This window comes from Malassezia globosa (genome assembly GCF_000181695.2).
Source record: "Malassezia globosa CBS 7966 chromosome Unknown mgl_sf_6.1, whole genome shotgun sequence".
Classification (NCBI taxonomy): domain Eukaryota; kingdom Fungi; phylum Basidiomycota; class Malasseziomycetes; order Malasseziales; family Malasseziaceae; genus Malassezia; species Malassezia globosa.
Window position 1 is genome coordinate 234,469 of NW_001849866.1, and position 15,677 is coordinate 250,145.

General features: G+C 54.3%; 7 protein-coding genes across 7 annotated transcripts; 3 read left to right on the plus strand and 4 right to left on the minus strand.

Moving 5' to 3' along the window:
• Nucleotides 1-108: 108 nt before the first annotated feature.
• MGL_2577 (uncharacterized protein) lies at nt 109-1,638 on the minus strand (the record flags this gene model as incomplete). Its single annotated transcript, XM_001730143.1, has 3 exons — nt 109-134; nt 187-1,587; nt 1,623-1,638. 3 exons carry the CDS (start codon nt 1,636-1,638, stop codon nt 109-111), a joined length of 1,443 nt encoding a protein of 480 aa, XP_001730195.1.
• A 1,184-nt stretch (nt 1,639-2,822) lies between these two features.
• On the minus strand, nt 2,823-6,044 carry MGL_2578 (uncharacterized protein; the record flags this gene model as incomplete). The annotated part of the gene is made up of 2 exons (XM_001730144.1): nt 2,823-5,677; nt 5,747-6,044. The coding sequence occupies 2 exons, from the start codon at nt 6,042-6,044 to the stop codon at nt 2,823-2,825; spliced, it is 3,153 nt and encodes a 1,050-aa protein (XP_001730196.1).
• A 488-nt stretch (nt 6,045-6,532) lies between these two features.
• On the plus strand, nt 6,533-6,919 carry MGL_2579 (uncharacterized protein; the record flags this gene model as incomplete). Its single annotated transcript, XM_001730145.1, has 3 exons — nt 6,533-6,652; nt 6,695-6,735; nt 6,781-6,919. 3 exons carry the CDS (start codon nt 6,533-6,535, stop codon nt 6,917-6,919), a joined length of 300 nt encoding a protein of 99 aa, XP_001730197.1.
• Nucleotides 6,920-7,041: 122 nt separating this feature from the next.
• Nucleotides 7,042-7,911, plus strand: MGL_2580 (uncharacterized protein; the record flags this gene model as incomplete). The annotated part of the gene is made up of 1 exon (XM_001730146.1): nt 7,042-7,911. One exon carries the CDS (start codon nt 7,042-7,044, stop codon nt 7,909-7,911), a length of 870 nt encoding a protein of 289 aa, XP_001730198.1.
• Nucleotides 7,912-8,076: 165 nt separating this feature from the next.
• On the minus strand, nt 8,077-9,551 carry MGL_2581 (uncharacterized protein; the record flags this gene model as incomplete). The annotated part of the gene is made up of 2 exons (XM_001730147.1): nt 8,077-8,547; nt 8,628-9,551. The coding sequence occupies 2 exons, from the start codon at nt 9,549-9,551 to the stop codon at nt 8,077-8,079; spliced, it is 1,395 nt and encodes a 464-aa protein (XP_001730199.1).
• A 2,765-nt stretch (nt 9,552-12,316) lies between these two features.
• MGL_2582 (uncharacterized protein) lies at nt 12,317-13,750 on the plus strand (the record flags this gene model as incomplete). The annotated part of the gene is made up of 1 exon (XM_001730148.1): nt 12,317-13,750. The coding sequence occupies one exon, from the start codon at nt 12,317-12,319 to the stop codon at nt 13,748-13,750; it is 1,434 nt and encodes a 477-aa protein (XP_001730200.1).
• A 797-nt stretch (nt 13,751-14,547) lies between these two features.
• Nucleotides 14,548-15,657, minus strand: MGL_2583 (uncharacterized protein; the record flags this gene model as incomplete). The annotated part of the gene is made up of 1 exon (XM_001730149.1): nt 14,548-15,657. The coding sequence occupies one exon, from the start codon at nt 15,655-15,657 to the stop codon at nt 14,548-14,550; it is 1,110 nt and encodes a 369-aa protein (XP_001730201.1).
• Nucleotides 15,658-15,677: the final 20 nt, after the last annotated feature.

The window sequence follows — 15,677 nt, forward strand, 5'->3', positions numbered from 1 at the left end:
CTGCTCCGTGGAAGGAAATGGCATGGCAGTCAGCAAGTGCAAGCGAGGGTACACGACAGATGGTGCAATTCGAAACAGGCATGATGCATGAAAGAGAGGAAAGGAAAGCTAAGGGTTCGCATGGCTTTTCAGGGCTAAAAAGTGTCAGTGGTCATGGACATGATCGTCGCTGCATTCAACACATACCTTCTTTGATAGTGGATTCCATCGCTTCCAAGTCATCCGTCTGCACCGGCACAATATGGCAGTGCAATGCACGCTCGATGGATTCCATCTGTCGACGAGACGTATCGTCATGCACAAAGTTGATCGAGACACCTTTCCGGCCAAAACGACCAGTGCGACCAATACGGTGCAGGTACGTCTCGGCATCAGGATCGCCTTGCTGTGTAAGAGGCATGTCATAATTGATGACAAGAGTAACTTGCTGGATATCAATGCCCCGAGCAATCACGTTCGTAGCAATCAGCACCTTGCACTTGCCGGAGCGGAACTCATCGATCGTGCGATCGCGCGCAGCAGTGTCAAGCTTGCCGTGCAGCGAGTCGACACGGTGGCCTTCAGCCGTCATACGCTGTGCAATCTTGTCGGCTGTATCGCGCTTTGCACAGAAGATGATGCTTTGGCCAATGGTCAGTAGGTTGTACAGTTCAACAAGCACCTCGTACTTGTGCTCTTCTGTCTTGCAGTCCATATAGAACTGCCGGATGCTCTCGACACTGAGCTCTTCCTGTTTCAGGCGGATCTCGTTCGCATTCGGTGCAAACTTCACTGCAAATGTCCGTACATGTTCCGGGAACGTCGCAGAGAACAGCACCAGCTGACATGTCTTGGGCATGGTGTTTTTCACGCGAATGCTCTGCTCACCCAGACCCTGTTGGTCGAGCATGTTGTCAGCCTCGTCCAACACAAACACCTTGACGCCCGATGGGTCCAATGCACGCGTCTTGATCAGATCAAATGTTTTGCCTGGTGTGCCTACGACCAAATGTGCCTGTACTTTCTCACCACGCTTCATCGCGTCGGGGATCGCAAAGGCCGTCTTGACGGGCGTGTACTTGCCCATCTCCTGTACCACATCCATGATCTGCCGCGCCAGCTCACGCGACGGCGCAAGAGCAAGGGCTTGTGGCTTGTCAACACTAAAGTCAATACGTGAGAGCATCGTCAGCACAAACGCGGCTGTCTTGCCTGTACCAGACTGTGACTGTCCGATCATGTTTCGCGGTGGGTTTTGCAAGAGCAACGGCAACGCACGTTCCTGGATCTTGGATGGTTTCGTGTATTTCATCGCATAGATTCCTTTCAAGAGATCGGCATGCAGCCCCAAATCATCGAACGACTTGACCGAGTACAGTGGCGAGTTGGGATCAGCCAGTGTCACCTGTACATCGTACTTGGACTCATGCAGTGGCCCCTGCGAGCCTGAACCATTCTCTTCCTTCTCGTTCTCCTTTCCACCCTCTTTCACGTTCTTGTCTGTATTGGTGGCGGGCTTCGGTGCGTCTTCTCGATCGTCGTCCGCCCAGTCGGTCGTTTGCGACACGTCAGATAAAATATCGCCCAGGCGCTCCGTCAGTGATGCAACTGAGCATGTGTTAGTACGCGTGTATAGTGCGCACCTTTGGGATCGCTCATGTGCAGAATGAAAAATGTACGTTGTTTCTTGTTGGGGCGGCCGCCAGAAAAAATCAACCACTTGTCGATATTGTGTTGGTTCGATGAACCACGCCCGCCGCCTGTCGTGATGCCCACTGCAAGCACCTTTAGCCCAGTAGGCCACAATCCCGACTCTTCGCGGCAACCAGACTAGGCACCGCTCTGTCTGGCCCTGACCATGTGGCAATGTATGTTGCCGCCAACATAGAACGCGACGCGCACCTCCACAATATCGAAGCGACACTCGCATATGTCTTTCTGACCCAGAGAACCTGCCGAGCCCCACCAAACGCTCGTGTGTAGACGGCGTTTCACGCACACGACATTTCTACGATGGATGAAACACATGCGTTCCTAACAGCACGCATCTTGCATGACAAGCAGGTGGTCACGTACCGCGTCCTGAGCCGAGCTCTGGGGCTGCATGTCGACGAAGCCAAGGCAGCTTTGCTGCGTTTCTTCCACGCGACCACATCATCTGGCAGCGGGATCGTCCAGGCCGTATACACGGTGCATGGACCGCACGCTGTCCATGTCGTCTGTACAGACAAACTGGAAGATACACTTGCGCAGCAACAGCTAGGCCCGACCACGGCGAAACAAGTGTATGCATTGCAGCCGGGCCACATGGCATATGATGCTGCTCTTTTGGCCGCGATGAATCGTGCTCTAGCTTGTGACGCCGCTTATGCACGACAGCGCGAAGCGGGGCTAAGTGCATTTGGTGCAATTCACCTACACGGGCAACAAGTGGGTGCACGTCCCCAAGGCGATGCACAAGCCATGGTACCGACAGAGCCTACGGAAGCCGATGCACGCAAACGACGCAAAGTCATCAAGAAAGTTCGCACTAAGAATGAAAAGGGATATACAGTATTTCAGGATATCGAGACGTATGAGTCGTGCTCCGATGCCGACGACAACGACTCCGCCATCGGCATCCGTACACCATTCGGCGGGCGCGAGCCGCCCAAACGTGTGGGAGAGCCCACTATATCGAAGCCCACGTCGCACGAATCCGACACATCGCCCAAACAGCCAGAAGCATCGCACTCGGCGAAGCCTCCTGCTGCACCTGCGCCGCCGCCCAAAAAGTCTTCACGAGCAGCTGGTGGCTCTGCTGCGCCCAAGCAACACAGTCTTTTGAGCTTCTTCGGCAAGCGTTAATTGTCATCCGAGTCTGAAAAGAACAGGCCAGGCGAACCGGTGCGGATCGGCCTCGCGCTGATCGGTGCCTCTTTGTGGTACAGACCCTCCTGCAGCACGAGAGCAGGTGTTGGCGCAAGATGCCCCGTTGCGCGCGTCGCGTCAGTCACACCGCGATCCGTGGAGGCTTCAGGCGCATGATCAGCAAGGGGCGACGAGCTCGCCGTCTGCGACGCTGTGTACGTGTCCGACAGACCGGGAACGTCGCGTTCACTGTGCTCAGCATTCGTGCTGAAGACGAAGCGCTCGTGGCCATCGCTGCCGTTGTCGCTTTCACTTGCGTCAGCCTGCAATGGTGATGCCCTGCTCTCTTGCCGCGCCTTTTTCCTTGCGTGGTCACTTGTTCGTGAGCCCTGAGTCGGTCGCTTCATGCGCACAAGATCAGAAAGAGCGTGGCCTTCCAAGACGAACGGCTCAGCAAGGTACTGATCGATCACCCGCGCGCAACGAGTCAATGCGCCAGGCACACAGTCCGTCGGCACGTACCAGACGGTGGCGTCGGAGCCACGCGCCTCAGACTTGAGACCGACCAGGCGACATAGGAGACGTAGCGGAGCGCAATGCACGGCATCATGCCCGCCGCCATCGGGCAGTTCGTGCACAGGGAATTGTGCTTGCAACGCCGGCGGTGGATGCATGGGATCCATGTCGCCCATCGCCATTCGTTCTGCACTTGCACGTTCCAATGCAGCTCGAACCCACGAGACACATGTGAGTTTGTGTGCTTCAGCTAGCAGGCCAACAGCCACGCCAATCTGCTCGCTGTGGGACAGGTCGGAGCGAACAAACATTTCGAGAGCAGGCTTAGGTGGCCGGCGATCCGCATTGTACGCAGCGCGCGACGCCTCACTGAGCCGTGTAAACGACTTGTGGATAATGTGGTATAGGCGAGTGAGATCACTCGCTGCGCGCTCGTGTGCTTGACGCAGCGCAAAGGAGTCGCGCATCGCATGTGCCCACACACGGCGCACCTTGGCACTGAAAAACAGAGCGACGCGTGAGACTCGCACAATGATCCGATACACGACGGACGCGAGTTTCGGCAGCATGACATGAGCATGTTCAGAGTCTCGATAGCGAGCGAGGTACTGAGTGCATGCATGTACAAGAGATGCCGATGCCATAGCTCTTTCAAAAGACTCGAAACGAAACACGCGCTCTGAGCGGACGTTTGTATCGGCGTCTGGAGGGACGTCCGTCTGGTCGTCTGTGTCATGCTGACCTGGCTGCCTGCGTCGTCGCTGCTTCACAAACATGTATGCACTCTTTGCTGCATGACGCTCCAGGAGGCGCGGCATCATGTAGGCAAAGTCCACGACAGCCTCGAGGCACGCAAAACTTTGGGCCGAGTACGCATGCATGGCATGCAGTGCTGTATCAAGTAGATCCCCATCATAGTACAGTGTGTGTTGCAGTGAATCCGCGGCTTCTTGCTCGGTGGGCGAGCCGCGTGACAGAGCATCAACGAGCTTAAGAAGCACCGTCCACAGGCGCAGACTCACCGTGAACTCGAGCCACTGCCGGTTCTCGAGAGCCACTGCTGTCCGTGCGCGAACGAGTCGGAATGACCACGGCTCGAGCCACGCGCTTACGAGCTCGAGTCGCATGTGTCGTGCAAGCGCATAATCGATGAAAAACGAGGCGATATACATGGCTTTGCATCTTGCCATGTCAAGGTCTCCGACCCGCTCGCGCTCCGCGTGGATGTCCCGCAGATACGCACGCACCAGGACGTCAAGTAGCCCATCTTGCACGAATTGATCGGCCCATCGACACAACACAGCGGCTGCACCCGGTGTCCACAGCACTCGCCGTGGCGGGGCACCGCGCTCCGTCGCTGGCCGCTGTCGCGACACGCGCCGCTTCGTACGGTCCATCACACGCTGCTCCAAATGCGCGACACTGTCGGTCAATGCTGCCGGCGAATGCGCCATGCGCAATGTGCCATCATGCGCACGGAACTGGATTGATGTGCCGAAACGCGAATGTCGTGCACTCGCACCGCGCAAACTTGCCCGCTTCGTACGTGCCTCGGACGCTAGCGAATGCGCCAGCAAGTGCGCCGGCCCACGAGCACCTGCATAATTGGATGCTTGTGCATTTGCTCCCCCCGCGTTCGACAGCTGCGATGGGATGCTGCCTGCATACATTTGGTAGACACAGTCAGCAACAACAGGCGTCCATAGGTCGTAGTCTTTCGAGTCCGCTTGACTCGCCAACATGCGCAGCGTAGCAAGGATATGCGCAGACTCCATTTGCTGGACAAGAACGCTGTGAAGGGCTGTATTGGCGATATTGGTAGAGCTTTTCGTCGTGTGCAGGGGTGGATCGCGAATCGTCAGCAGGTTGCGGAAAAAGTGCAAGCACATGCTTACGACGCCGATATCGCGGTCTGTGCGCTCTGTGCGGGGCTTGAGCGAGGGCACGAGCACATGCCGCAAGACACACGACAGCACAGTCCGATCACTCAACCGTGGCTCCTTAGCGCGTACGCGCAGGATAGATGCCTTGTATTGTACCTGCGCGCCTTGCAGTTCAAGAAGTTTGCTTAGAACATGTTCATCTTCTTCACGCGTCGCAATATCATGCAGCTCTGCCGACCAATCGATTGGCCATGTGAGCGCTGTCATCAAGTCTGTGCATGCCAAAGCAATTTTTTGCTCCTTTTCACTTGCATCTGCGCCCGCACAGTGCAAGAGAATCGGAATCAGGTCATTGTGCAGCGTGCCGAGATCCGCGAGCACGCGCGCAATGGCGCGGCTTGCATCTGTATCGTCTTGTCGCCACAGCCGTCTCAAATCACGCAAGCACTCTGATATGCGTGTCAGTCTCTTTGAACATGCGCAAGAACACATGGCCGCCTAGATCTGTGGTCACGTACCTAAACAGTCATCACCAATCCGATAGACGATCTCTGTGCGTCCTTGTCGCATCATATGCTCATAACCACCTAATGCCGAGCAAATAGATAGGATCGGCGCACGTAGCAATGCCACACGTTCATCCACATCGTCAACAGATTCATTGTCATGCCCCTCATCCGCAGACGCTGCATCTGCATCTGCATCTGTATCCACACCTGCCTCAGTGCCCGAGCTCGTGCCAACAGACTCAGCCAACTCGTCTTCGGCAAACTGGTCGTCGTCCCACGCGTCGACTTCCGACGCCACTCTCGACATATACTGTGATGAAGCGGAAGATGTACGTGCAGTCGTGTCAGAGGCTTGTCACGATTTTTCGGACGTGTCGCGCCTCCATCATGACGCGTCACGCGCATGCAAACACACGCGCGTACATTAGCAACGACAGGGCTGGCTGAGGCCTCCGCTCCTGTTTCTCACCCAGAGGCGCGTCAGACGATAGAGGTGTGTATCTCGCCCGGTTGCTTCACCATGCTGGATGAGCGCTGTTCAGTGTGTCTTGTGTGGCCCATTAGGCCCTGCTCTGCTAACATACCCAGGGTCGCATTCCCTGCGCCGCAAGCCGAGATAGTGAGTGAGAGCTGAATTCAATCTGTGGTCGCAGAGCAGGAACGAGCAACGTCGCTCAATTTGTGCGTGAGCTCAAGACACTGCGGCGTTCTCTTCAACTAGCGCACACTCGATTTTTTTTTTTTGTTTTTTGCGTTAACTCTCGATCGACGCGCGCCTTTATATAACGACACACCATGGACCTTGATGCTCGATTGCAGCTGAACACGCGCGTACTGCGCCGAATCGATCCGTGCGTCACGCAGCTGCTCAGCGTGGCGTCCTTCGCCGTCTACTACAAGTATGAAAATGAATGGGTATGTGGCATCCGGCACACATAAGATCTGACGCAATAATAGACCAAGACAAGTGTCGAGGGTCCCCTATTTCTATACCAGCGGTAAGTGGCCTTTCCATCCCGTCGGCCTTCGGAACTAACTAGCAGATCCGAGGAGCCGTACTTTGGACTTCAAATCCTGAATCGTAATGACCCAGAAAACTTTTATGTAGGCCTTTCTCCGCTCGACGACATTGAACTCAGCAAGGAATTCCTTATTTACCGTTCACACCAGCAGCGTATGTAAGATGACGTCTCGTGAATGAAACTTACCCATTTTCTACCCTTCCTCACACAGAAGACAGAGCCGATGATACCATTTATGGATTCTGGATTTTTGAGCCATCGCAGCTCGAACAACTAGGGAAAATGATTCTCTCGTACGTGTATCTCTGCTTGTACTCACCCTTTTTTCCCAGTCTTCAAAAAGGACCGTATCCACCGCCTCAACCACAAGTCAAGTCACTACCGGAAGCAGCAGACCAGTTATCAGTATCATCAGTACCCTCGGATGATGCAATATTGGCGTCTCAGACCCAATCCATTCGTCTTGAGGATCTCCTCGGAGGAAAAGATGCCAAGGACGCGCGGGACTCGGACTCGTCGTCATCTGGTGTTCCAGTGTTCACGGAGCAGGATCGTACAGGTGCGTCAATTCTCAATGCCCTGTTTCGTGAAGCTGCATCACATGCAAACCCAGAAGAGCTAGGCTCGTTTCAACGAAACCCGAGTGCGCAAAATCCACAATCGTCAGAGTACGTTGCGCCGTCGGACAAAGATGCTTCAGGCCATGCTTCTTCCGAACAAAACACTGCGCCGTCTTTCACAAGTGAGCCAAGCACTGACCAGCGTGCAAGTGCACCATCTTCTGGGTCAGCGACCGACGAGGGAAGCCTTTCGATGGGCAAGTCAATCGACTTGAATGACCTATTTGGCACTTCTGTCCAATCCCATCCTGATCCCACCGCAGATATTGACCCCTTGGAATTCCAGGCTGTGGATGATCTGCATAATAGCAAGCCAACAGCGTCTCCACCAACAGCAGAGCAATTGCCTCCGATACAATCCGCTTCAAAGACACATCGTCCATTACAAGATGCTGTGCCGCCGGAATACGTGGTTGAGCGTCTGCCTTACGAGCGACTAACTCGCGCTGAATTTGTGCAAAAACTCATTGTGCTTCTTTGTGTACGTTGTCGACATACAACCTGCTGCAGGAATAAAATAAAAGGAAATTAAAACTAACCAACGATGCAGACAGATCAGGCATACGTCGAACGTCTCTATACCATGTACGAGCAGCATGGACAGAACCAGTAGTGAATGAACACAGCTGCTCAAAAAGCGTGTGCTGTTCTCTAGATCATGCTCCCTATACTACAGTAGTACAAAATGTGAATCAAATCAAAGGAGTGGCTCATCGGGAGGAGAAAATGGGCGGCTATTCACGTCGTCCGGCGGCGCCCCGCTCTTCCAGGAAGGCGATGGCCGTAACACGAGTGAGCGGCGAGCCGTGTCAGATAAGGAGCGTGAGCCATCCCGTCTTGGGGGCCATCTGCGCAGTGTGTCCTCGGGATAACACATCGTTGTGCTGTTTCGTCGAGCAGAGGCATCGACACACGGATACGTCGATACTGGAGATATTTGTCGTAGTTCATCCCAAGCAGCATGCGGATGCCGCTGCACAGACCGATCATCGATGATCGAAGGTACAGAAGGAGGCGGTGCAGTCGCTGTAGATGTAGCCGACGTAGCTGTTGATGAAGAGGACGATGAGGAGGTTGACGAAGGATACGATGTCGAAGATGGTGGTACCGGCAAATACTGCTCGAGACGCATAAGTCGTTCTCCCATCCCCATGAGTAGCGTGCGAATCTGCATAAAAAAAAAAAAGGCGAATAATGGATATGTATTAGCAGACGTCGAAGAGTCACAAGAAAGAGCATAAAACGAACCTTTTCAAGATCTGTGTCCGTGCGTGAAGACTCGGCCTTATCACCCGAGACAGACGATGGTGTGGAGGATGGATAAGACATAGGCCCAGACGAGAAAGACGCTGGCGGAGGACCCGAGTTCGGCGTTAGTGATGATGACGACGTGGTCGTCAACGATGGCAACATCGTTGTCCTTCCACTTGGTGCAAGGGCAGCGCTCAAAGATGGACTTGATGTCGAAGATTGAGCTGGCCTCGACACCTTTGCGAACGAAGAGGGTGTCGTTGCAGGTGATGACGTGGACGACATCATGGACGACAAAGGTGCCGGTGACCCTTTGTCTGGGACTGTCATAGGAGGTAGGGAAGGCGATGCAGATCGAGGGCCGCGTGTCACTGTGTACGATGAGGGTATATACGAAGCATGAGAACGTGGCGGCGAGAGGGACGAGCGACGGTCAGCTGACATCAAGTCTGGTGGACGCAGCGAACGTGGATCAGCTTGCAAACGCTGGCTACCAGCATCAGAATCCACACGGCCATCCCCTGTACGGTGTGGGGTGCCGCGAGGTGTTCCTAACTGGTATACAACAAGCGCAGAATGGTACAAGCTAAAGGCGCCGCGCATGATAGTCCATTCAGGTGGTGTGTCTTTGTAAAAGCGACCAAGGATTTGATCACATTTTGCGCACGCTAAAGGTGCGAACTTGCAGCGCTCCCAGTCCTGGTCTTCGGACGTGGTGAGAAATTCAAGTGTCAACACTTTGTCGGTCACTTCTTGTAGCACAATCAAGCCCAGTTGTCGCTGCGCTAGAAGCCAGGCAACAGAATCGCCCACGATGGTTAGGCACTGATGACATTGAAAAACCATGAGCGGTGGGGTATTTAGATCGAGTGACGTCGGAGATGAGGTCTCTGTTGTCAGCACCGAAGAAGAGGGCTTCATAGCCGCTGACGAGGTACGCCATACGGGATAAGGCCTANACGCACGCTCCGTGTTCACACGAGAGGAGTTGGCCGTTTTGGGCGGGCGTCCTCGTCTGCGCACTTTGGGTGCAGGGAACAGAGGTGGTCGCCCGTGGCTTGTGTCATCTTGTGCCACGCCTATAGCAGGCACTTCGTCATCGGACGCCCCGCGTGCAGCAGGCGTTACGTTGGCAGTGCTTCGTGTTAATGTTGTGCTTGTTGGCGTAGATGTATAGACAGACGTTTGTGGGGTGTGTTCTGAATTTGACGCGTCCGCCATGCCTCTAGCTACGCTGGCTACACGCACACGCTATCTGGTCAAGTGAACAGAGATGGCACGTGCTTGAGATCCTGTGTGCGGATGAGCCAGTTGCGAGGTGGCGAAATGATGCTGTTGTATGCCGCCGCGTGACGCACGAGAAACGAAACAAATGGGGCTCTCGTGTGGTCAATGAGTCCAAAAAAAAAAGTCGCTGTGCCGACCATACACGCGCCACGTCTCGGTGTATTGTTCAGGACGGGGCGACTGTTCCCCTGTGCTACGCGCCTGTGATGCAGGCAAAGGAAAACGGTAACTCGATCTTCTCAAGTCCTCCCAGCTAAGCACGCAAGTCTGAAGTCAATATGGCCCCAGCACATCAAGCACGTGGGTGTTCTCATAGGAATCACGTCACCAGCTGCTTTGTCCTTCCAGATTAAGTTTGCTTAGCGCAATGGATTGGCGGCAGAGTTCGTTCGTTGAATTTGCCTATCCCTGATCGAGGAATTCCCAGTCTAATACCTACCAATCATAGGCAACGCATCACGAAATGTCAAATCATCATCATGCCATTGGACAATGACTCAAATCATTTGTCCTGTATCCAGCCCTCCATTCCGTCATCCCACTCGAATAGAGCGGCGTGCAGTGTAGAAAATGCGCCGTTTTTCTTACATCGGATGTTGTAGGGATACACTTGTGCACGCACTGACAATGAAAATGGGACAGGAACAAGACAACTCGCATAGGGACAAGTCTGATTTCTGCAGATGCACACGATGCTATACGTAGATGGCCAAGGCCTACTGTGGTATGAATGCACACATACGTGAGCCACTATACGGATGGGAGAGGACACTATACGTGACGACTACACATGTACGATGGAATCGCACCGGCGACGTAGACATTGCACACACTCTTTGACGCACTAACATTGTGTATGTAGACTAGAAACGAACAGCGGGAGACTATGTGTATAGTTGGCAGGAGGGGAGGGAAAACCACAAGTCAAACGCATAGAGAAAGGCGATAAGATATACACAGGAAGCGCGTCCGAGGAACGCCGTTTTTAGGGATCACATGTACTCGACCAAGCGAGACGACCAAATGCATTTTCACAGGTCATTCTACAGGGTGTCCATGGACCTGATCATCCGTCAGATGCCTGCGCATCGCATCAATCAACACGAAAGAGGAAACTGCACAAGCGCTTAGGCTAACTATTATGTGCGCTGTCGCGTGAAATGCGTAAGCTGACGCGTACGGTAAATGGAACGTTTGCGCTGATTTAGAGCGCGTGCGTACCGCGCAGAATTGCAAAAGCGAGACACCTCCCCCTGCTTCCTGGGGGAACGCGCGCGCGCGTCTCGAGCAACTGGATTCCACCATACAGGACCAAGCACGTCGGCGCAAGACCTGGTTGAGCATCACGTGCGCATAATCCTGACACGACCTCGTGACCTGGCATCCAGGTGGACGCGCGTGGCGCGCGTAACATCCACTAGTCGAGTGGAAGTTCATCAGCTCGGCCGACGCATATGCCCTTTGCCGTTTGGCTGTCCTATGCGCGTCATGCGTTTCGCAGGGCCAGTAGGCAGTGTCCCATGCGATGTAAGGCGTCACGTAGCATCTATGTGTTGTTCTGGGAAAAATCACGAGCCGTCGTTTTTCTGCAGCGACGCGCGATTGGACCTCGCTGACCCCTAGGCCTTTTTTCCCTTAGGCCGCTAAGCGAACCCAGAACACGCTTCCTTGGACCCGGTCCTACACCCCTTCTCTTGTCGTGTCCACGACTTATCTCGATCCTGGCACGGTCACTCCCGTACCTATATGTCGTCGAACCTGGTATGTATCTAGGTGTGTGTACGTATGTATGTGCATGTGGGATCAAGTGCGGTAGCGGTGGCAATAACGACTGCCATGGAAGTGATGGTCATCGCGATTGCTATCTGAACAGTAGGTGCAATGCCTTTAGCTGAAGCACGTCCTACACGGGCGACATACATAGGACTGTTCAGAGACCCGAATACCGTCATCGAGCCTCTGGGCACCCATATGGCGCACACATTGGCACGCGTTCGTTGTACAAGTACTAACCACACACACACACCAGCCGGTACGGCGAGTTCCTGGCCGAACACGGAGTGCGACTTCGGCAAGCACAAACCCGGGCAACACGAAGACAGATGAAAATGCCCATGCATACCGTGCATCCACAGCCAAGGGCAAGGCGCCCGGTTGCATCACAGGCGCATCTGACGCGTTAGGTCGTCCGAACTCTTTTTCAAGTGGGACGGGCACGGGCATAGCCGTGCAATAGTTCAGGTGCATCTGGTGTGCTGGGCACGCGCAAGCGTGCAGCGTTGGGTGATCTCACGAATGCTGCGCGCACCCGCAGCACGGCGTCGGCTCTGGGCAAAGACGAAAAGGCAGACGATCCCAAGAAGCCCGTACTGCGCTCGCGTGCAGCAGCCACGGCAGCCATGCGCTCATCGGCTCACAGCTCACATCTGCCGACCTCCGCTCGGTTCGGTGCCAGTGCGGCTGGTAGCCATGGTGCGCTGACGACAACGACGACAACGGTGTCGTCAACGGCCGCCCCGACGCGTCGTATTCCCAGGACACGCGAGCCCGAGGCTATGGTCATCGACGATGTCAATGGAAGTGACAAGGAGAATATGGACGTCTATGTTGAGCCTGTCGATACACGCGAGACCAAGCGCGTGCGCATGACGGAGAACATGGAGTCTGCGACGGCAGTAGACATGGCGAGTCGCGAAAGAAGCACACGCACAGGCGCAGGTGTTGGTCTTGCGCGTGTGGGTATGGACGATGCACCAGCTGCAGCACCAATGACACAGGTAGTGCCGCGTGCGAAGGACGAGGGATGGGAAGACCTCGACAAGGACGATGCAGACGACCCACTGATGGTCGCCGAGTACGTGGAAGAAATCTTTGCATACATGAGAGACATCGAGATCCAATGCATGCCGAATGGCAGCTACATGGACCTTCAGCGTGACTTGAATTGGCACCTTCGTGGTGTGTTGGCTGATTGGCTCATTGAGACGCATGCCAAGTTCCGCCTGTTGCCCGAGACGCTGTTCCTGGCGCTTAATATCGTTGATCGCTTCCTGAGCATGCGCACCATATCGCTGTCAAAGTTGCAGCTCGTGGGTGTAACTGCACTCTTTATTGCTGCCAAGTACGAAGAAGTGCTGTGCCCGTCCATTCAAAACTTTTTGTACGTGGCTGATGGCGGGTACACGGACGAAGAGATCCTGCGTGCCGAGCGCTACATGCTCAAAGTGCTGAACTTTGATTTGAGCTATGCGTCGCCCATGAACTTTTTGCGTCGTATCTCAAAGGCTGATAATTATGATATCCAGACGCGAACAGTGGCCAAGTACTTTATGGAAATCTCTCTGGTAGATCACCGCCTCTTGGACCACCCACCCTCGCTCGTCGCTGCGGCGGCTGTATGGCTTGCGCGTGAAGTGCTGGAGCGTGGTGAATGGACGCCCACACTGGTGCATTACTCGACATATGCGGAGCCCGAGCTCCTAGGCACAGCCGAGATCATGCTTGATTATTGCCTCCGACCACCAGCCCACTTACACTTCCACAAAAAGTACAGCAGCAAAAAATTCATGAGGGCAAGTGCGTATGTGATGGAATGGGCCAAGAATACGTTCCCGCACGCCGTCATCACTCAAGATGACGTCACTGTCGGCAAGTGGACTGATGAGCACGGCGAAAAACATGCTCTCGATATGCTCCGTGTCGACTTGTATGAGCGGCATGGACATCCGCGCCCAAGCGTACTTCCTTTAGGCCCATCGTCCTCGGACGTCGATTCACCATCCCAATCGCCCCAGGCGCAGGAAGCTGATGCTGCCTATTCGGCAACACGGTGATACACCAGCGCTTTTTTTTTTTCTTCCCGCTTTTCCTCACGACTGCTCTTCACTAGTCGCTTGTCTCTGCAACTGCCTGAACTCATTGATATATATCTGGGCCAAAGATGATTTGCACTCGCTGCTACCCCTATCCCCCTTTCCATTCGATGTACCTCATTTCATCTTGCACCTTTTTATCTTTGACACCACCTGACCATCTCCCCTTTTCTGCTTCCATGCTTTCCCCGACGTTCTGTTTAAGCGTCAACACTTGCTCCGCAAGGCACTTGGAGAGGGGATGGGCTCGTCATATGACTCCCTGCTCATCGACTCTTTGTTGCCTGCTCCTTACGCCTTCCATTCATGTTCATCCATCCAACAATAACCAAGTTCTTTGTCTCTTCCCGATCTTACTTACAATTGTGTTCTTTGCTGAGTGCAACTCGCCTATGGCCCAGGATCCCGACATTGTTCTCCTCCTCATCTCCTTTGTCCCCTCCCTTTCCTCATGGTCTGTCTACCTCTGCCACTCGGCACGAACCAACTAAAGTACATCTTCGCCACGGGAACTTGCCCACGCTCATCACCACGCGCTATCAGGTCCATGCTGGTTCAGGTGTTTTTCTGTGCCACCGACATCCTACTATGGTGTCTATCGATCGGCCTGGACCTCGTGTGCGACTGTTCGTTGACGACCGTATAATATTGAGCGAGTTCTTCTATACCGACGTTTGTGACGTCTTCCAAATCCATCATACATATATACGTTATATAGCTAGGCATCGCTGTGCGATGTACTTGCCCATACATCTGTGTTACCCAAACAGCATGGCCCTACGACGCTCCTGTTCAAGTGCATGATGCGCACTTGATGCCATTGCAGCGGCTTGATGTGCGACGCGGCCTAGTGGCTGCTCATTCGCGCGCTTCTCCAGCTGCTGTGCCAGCGCATGTAAGTCAACGTCGGCACTTCTTGGCACTGTTCTTGCCGTTTGCGCATAAGATACGCCGCCTGGCAAGAGATTCGTGCTGCGGATCGATGCCACAGTGTCTTGCATTTGCTCGCGCAGTTCGTGAATACGCTGCAATTCGAGACTTGGTGGAATCTGTGGTTGCCGCGATGGCTCTGCCTGCTGAGTATGTGCCGGCATCGACATCGATGTCGATGTACCCACGCACAGTGCCTGTGCCCAATATTTGTGCCAGAGCTGGTCATACAGGGGACGGTCTGCAGCATTCTTGAAATACTGCACGTCCAGTGCGTAGTATTTGGATGCATGAGCACCGTACTCGGCCATCTTACTAGCTGGTATGTGCTGCCGCATTGGCTGCGTATCGTCGGCCTCTTGGTCCTGTGGCCAGGTGCGAAACGCGCCCAGATCGATATGTCCACTTGACATGGTCCGTAAAGGGTCGATCACCACAGCAATAAACGGATCCTGTTGCTGGTTTGTCTGTTGCGTTTGGACATCAATTCCTGACAGCCAGCATCCATACCCGGGATGCGAGTGGTACCAGCCAATGGCATTTTCTAGTCGATGCACTCGTTGACTTGCCTCAAGGTGCATCACCATATATTCGTAGGCCTCGTTCTGTGCATTTACGCGTGTCTCAGTCCCGTGCACTGGTAACGCAAACACATCTATCACGTACACCGTATCTCCGCGTACATGCCCTTGCATCAGACCCATCACTTCTAGTTCGCCGCCAGATCGCGCGTGCAGGAGCATCTTCAGTAGTGCTATCACTGATACGCGCACACGTCGGAAATACTGGCGATCTCGTCGCCATGGTGCTGCACGAAGAAGCGCTTGATATGCTGTTGTGTCGTGCGTGTATAACGCTGCGTCACCATGCACTTCGCCCTGCAAGACGCTATGCTTGTTTTCGAACACGTGCTGTGCCTCTTTCGCCGCGTCGTCCATGGTCTCCGAATGTTGTCTTT